We start from the raw sequence: 4,293 nt of genomic DNA on the forward strand, positions 1-4,293 counted from the left end.
GCGGTGGTACGCCAAGGGGACCCCCGCTCGGGCCGGGGCGAGCATTGCCGCCCCGTCCCCACCCTCGCATTCCCCTGCATGCACGAGGGACCAACGCCACCCAACCCAGCTAGGTCCCCACCCCACCCCAAGAAAACATCAGACAAAGTCTAAACTCACAGAGCAGGGGAGGTGGGAGGACACGCCCGCAGCCACCTCGTCGGCCTCACGCTTGGTCTGCGTGAACACGATGCTCTTCCCGCCCGCGCCGTAAACTGTGAGCACGTCGACCAGCACGCTGCGCCGCACCTCGGGCGCCACCTGGATGGCGTGGGCGGTGATGGACTCTGCCAGCTTCCCGCTGGCCCCCTGCCCGATCAGGTCAATGTTGACGGGGGCGCGGAGGTGGGAGGCCACCAGCTTCTTGATCCAGGCGGGGGTGGTGGCGGAGAAGAGCATGGTCTGGCGCTCGCGCGGCGCGTAGCCCAGGATGCGCTCCGTGTCCTCCGCGAACCCGATGGCCAGCATCTGGTCGGCCTCATCCAGGATGGCGAAGCGCACCTGGGTCAGGTCCAGGGCGCCCTGCTCCACCAGGTCGATGACGCGGCCGGGCGTGCCCACCACCACGTCCACGCCCGCCCGCAGCGCGCGGCGCTGCGCCTCCGCGGGCGCGCCGCCGTACAGGCAGGCTGTGGCCAGGCGCGGCGCCACCGACGCGAACTCGCGCTCCACCTGCGTCGCCAGCTCGCGCGTCGGGGCCAGCACTACGCACAGCGGCGCACGACCGCGCGCGCGCCCCTCCGCGCCGCCGCGCTCCGCCATGATCTTCTCCGCCACCGGCAGCGCAAAGGCCAGGGTCTTGCCAGACCCCGTGCGTGCGCGCGCGATCAGATCCTGCCCGGCCATGGCGGGCTCAAAAACACGCTTCTGGACGGGGAACATGGAGCGGATGCCGCGCGCCTCCAGCGCCTTCACCGTCACGTCAGACAGCCCGCAGTTGACCAGCTGCGCGCGGGAGCAGGGAGGGGGGGTTTAAGGTGTATGTGAGGGGAGGGGTGGGGGTCGGGGAGGAGGGGTGGTCAGGGCAGGAGGGGTCTATGAAAGGGGGTGGGGTGAGAGGAGGGCAATTCTGCGCAGGGTGCAATAGAGAGGCAGACTTGGGGAGGAGGGCGTGTGCGGCGGGACACGCAGGGTGCTGGAGGAGAGGGAAAAACACAAAGGTATGATGATGGAGTGCGACACGCCACCAAGCAGGGCACCCAGCCCATAGCATGGCAGGCCACCCAGCCCCAGCCGATGGGCAGACACGCACCAGGAGGGACTCGTCCACCACCGCTTCTTCCACGTCCTCCACATCCACACTGAACAGGCTGGAGAACGTCTGGCGGGTGGCATCACTGGAGGAGTCGTCGTCCTCCGCAGTCCCGACCGGCTCGGCCACGGCAGCCTTTTTTTGGAGGGGGGGGGGGTTGGAGGAGGGGCGCACCGTCGGAGGCGGGGGCGGGCGAGGGAATGGAGCACGGCGGACCACACCGCGGAGGTACCAGGCATGCAGAAGCGTGACCTTGTCATGCGGCGGACCAGCACCCGCCTACCTGCACCGCGGAGAGGTGCGTGGAGATGCGCGCGTTCTGGTCCTGGCCGAACAGCTGCGACTGGGCGCGCAGTGGGGTGGAGGGCAGGCCGCTGGACGCGAGCGAGGTTGGGCGGCGAGTGGTCACGGTTCGAAGGGAGCGACTGAGGGCGCCCAGGGTCCCCGAGGACACCAGCCGGCGAGAGCCGCGAGCGAGCACGCTCGCCATGCAGTCGTGTGGTAGAGCCGCCAGCACAATCAGTTTCCAGGGGGAGGTCTGCCACAGAAATCGAGAGTAACGATATTATTGAATGGAAGCAATGAGGGAGTTGCCGTGGAATTCGTGGTGGTGGGTCCATGCAGCAATTGCTCCCCATGCAAAGGCCCTGGTTTCCACTGATCCCATTCTGTGCCCAGCGCGCGGACAACTTCTTCCCTCACTGACTCTTTTCCCCTCGGAAGGAAGCAGTAAAACACCCCCACACGCTGATGTCTTCTTTTGACAAATTGAAGGGATCGGTTTGCTCAGCCATTGGACGATCGCGTGCAGACCTGCCCCGTTCTCCTCTTGGACTGCGCCGGGCACGTGCCATGACAGCGACGCAAGCAGCACCATACCCACGACTGGTGGCTTTTGATCTGGACGCCACACTCTGGTACGCCGCTGCTTCGGTTTGGAAGTCAACAATGTTGTCGATGCCGGGCCCTACCCCACCCCCCCTGCCGAACTTCCCCTCCATTCCAGGCTGCCAGAGATGTACATGCTATCGGGGCCACCATTCAGGGTTGACCCCGACGACCCTCAGTGTGTGCTGGATAGAGGAGGCGAGCAGGTGGAACTCATGGGCTCCTCGCGGGAGATCCTGGCAGAGCTGGCCACCCAGCCCCAGTGGCAGGACACGGAGGTCTGTGACATGGGGTGGGAGAGCAGGGACACAGTCGCCTCCCTCTGTGCTGGACTCAGAGGTGACCCCTCCATGGTGTGATTGTATGGTGCTCCACACATTCCAGCGCTAGAGCTACCCCGTGCACCTCTCCCTCCAGGTTGCGTATGTCTCCAGGACTGAGTACCCGCAGTGGGCCAATGCATGCCTCAAGGTGGGGGTGCTGCACATCGCCTGCTGGGGCCCTGCCTGCGTGATTACCTTGCATGTGCATCCACAGTATTTCCTCCTCCTGCACCCCTCTTCAGTTTCCAGACCCCCATCCATACCCACTGGTTCCATCTTTTGCTTGCTCTGCAGCTCTTCAAAGTCTGTGGGGCCCATACAATGCACAGTATGGCCTCAATCAGGGAGATCTACGTTGGGTCCAAGGTCACACACTTCAAGCGAATACAGGCTGCCACGGGGATTGCCTTCAAGGACATGCTCTTCTTTGACAACGAGTCCTGGAACATAAAGGTTGGGGAGGGGGGGGGTCTTGACAGATTTCTGCAGGAGGGTGGTGAGCTGAGGGATGGTGTAGCGCACAGGCTCCACCCGCAAATCACTTGGGCTGCATGTGCCAGGATCAGTTGCTGGCGTGGACCCCAGATATTCGCCTCAGGTGGCAGGCACCCCCCTACCCCTGCATGTATTGGTGTGCTAGCTGGGTTCGACAACATGCTAAACACCCCCCTCCCCCACCGGATTAATCAGTTGGTCCGTCTATGTATGATCTCTGAGATTACCATGCACTCTTGGCTGCCAAGGTGCCCTCTCCTGATGACGTGCTCCCCTCCGCTGCTCAGGAGGTTTCGAGACTTGGGGTGGTCTCAATATACACCCCCCATGGGATGACATCCGATAACTGGGAGTATGGTCTGGCAGAGTTTAGAAAGAAGGCCTCGCAACAATGAGAAGGAGCGGCTTAGAACACTGAGCATGTCTGGATCCCAAACCCAGTTATGTAAGCTGCAAGGCCATCTTGGTAGATCACTTTCACCGGTGCAATACAACAACAACTCGAACACGCATCTCTGGACGATATGAAAAGTATTGCTCTGGGAAATTGTTCGCTTGAGAGCCATAGGTGGCCTGAAAATGTATAGATCCTCAGAGACCCCCACGTGCACAATCCATCGCGATCTACTCAACATCCGGCCGGGCGAAGGTTGGGTGTATATCCCCGGAACACACCCTAGTAACGCAACGCCTCCGTACTCGGAACCTGGAACCCGAAAGAAGCCTGAGACCATGATGTCACGCATCGCAAGCACCAGGTGAGCGTCGTCGGCATGGGACGCTTCCTCTCCACCCCGCGAGTCTCATGGGCTCCTGTAGGGTCCCTTCACTCGTGCTCGGGCATGTTGGGACCCCATCAAGGCTGTGCACCACAGTTCCTTTGAGGCTCCACTCCCTAGAAGGCAAGCGTGTACCGTGTCAGCCCATTACCTCTCCGCATACGGCATCGCCCGCTCATGCAGGCACGTGGGCACCTGCGAGCTCTCTCGGGTCCCTGGAGACACGGCATGCAGGAGGGGAAGCAGACTGGTTTGCCACGCTAGCTTGCAGAGCAGGAGGGGCATGATGGGAGCTGCGATTCTGCTGTCGGGCTCCATGATTCTGAGCCCCCTGGCCCGGGCGGACCTGGTGAGCAGCCGAGGGCATGCTGGATGGGTTTGTGAGGAGGGAGGATGCTTGTGGTCTTGGGAGCTGTTGGCCTGGGGTGCTGGACAGGTCATGTTGGATGTCGCAGCACCTTTCCTGTGGTGGTAAGGCCTAGAAGTCTTGCACATATCCGTCCATGCCTCCCTCCCC

The 4,293-nt window shown here is 62.5% G+C and overlaps 4 protein-coding genes across 4 annotated transcripts in view; 3 read left to right on the forward strand and 1 right to left on the reverse strand.

Annotated features, from left to right (window-relative positions):
• Window positions 1-1,781, reverse strand: part of F751_4195 (Glutamate-cysteine ligase, chloroplastic) — a gene marked incomplete at both ends in the record, with an annotated part of 6,821 nt that extends 5,040 nt beyond the window's left edge. The window contains 4 exons of the mRNA XM_011400537.1: window positions 160-561; window positions 817-984; window positions 1,292-1,426; window positions 1,575-1,781. Coding sequence (XP_011398839.1) covers window positions 160-561; window positions 817-984; window positions 1,292-1,426; window positions 1,575-1,781 — 912 coding nt within the window. The remainder of the gene's footprint in view (window positions 1-159; window positions 562-816; window positions 985-1,291; window positions 1,427-1,574) is intronic.
• Window positions 1,782-1,863: 82 nt separating this feature from the next.
• On the forward strand, window positions 1,864-2,055 carry F751_4196 (hypothetical protein; the record flags this gene model as incomplete). Its single annotated transcript, XM_011400538.1, has 1 exon — window positions 1,864-2,055. One exon carries the CDS (start codon window positions 1,864-1,866, stop codon window positions 2,053-2,055), a length of 192 nt encoding a protein of 63 aa, XP_011398840.1.
• Window positions 2,056-2,307: 252 nt separating this feature from the next.
• F751_4197 (hypothetical protein) lies at window positions 2,308-3,392 on the forward strand (the record flags this gene model as incomplete). The annotated part of the gene is made up of 4 exons (XM_011400539.1): window positions 2,308-2,457; window positions 2,597-2,650; window positions 2,893-2,955; window positions 3,288-3,392. The coding sequence occupies 4 exons, from the start codon at window positions 2,308-2,310 to the stop codon at window positions 3,390-3,392; spliced, it is 372 nt and encodes a 123-aa protein (XP_011398841.1).
• An 887-nt stretch (window positions 3,393-4,279) lies between these two features.
• Window positions 4,280-4,293, forward strand: part of F751_4198 (Photosystem I reaction center subunit N, chloroplastic) — a gene marked incomplete at both ends in the record, with an annotated part of 1,549 nt that continues 1,535 nt past the window's right edge. Inside the window, one exon of the mRNA XM_011400541.1 lies at window positions 4,280-4,293. Within this exon, the coding sequence (XP_011398843.1) occupies window positions 4,280-4,293 (14 nt within the window).

This window comes from Auxenochlorella protothecoides (genome assembly GCF_000733215.1).
Source record: "Auxenochlorella protothecoides strain 0710 unplaced genomic scaffold scaffold49, whole genome shotgun sequence".
Classification (NCBI taxonomy): Eukaryota; Viridiplantae; Chlorophyta; class Trebouxiophyceae; order Chlorellales; family Chlorellaceae; genus Auxenochlorella; species Auxenochlorella protothecoides.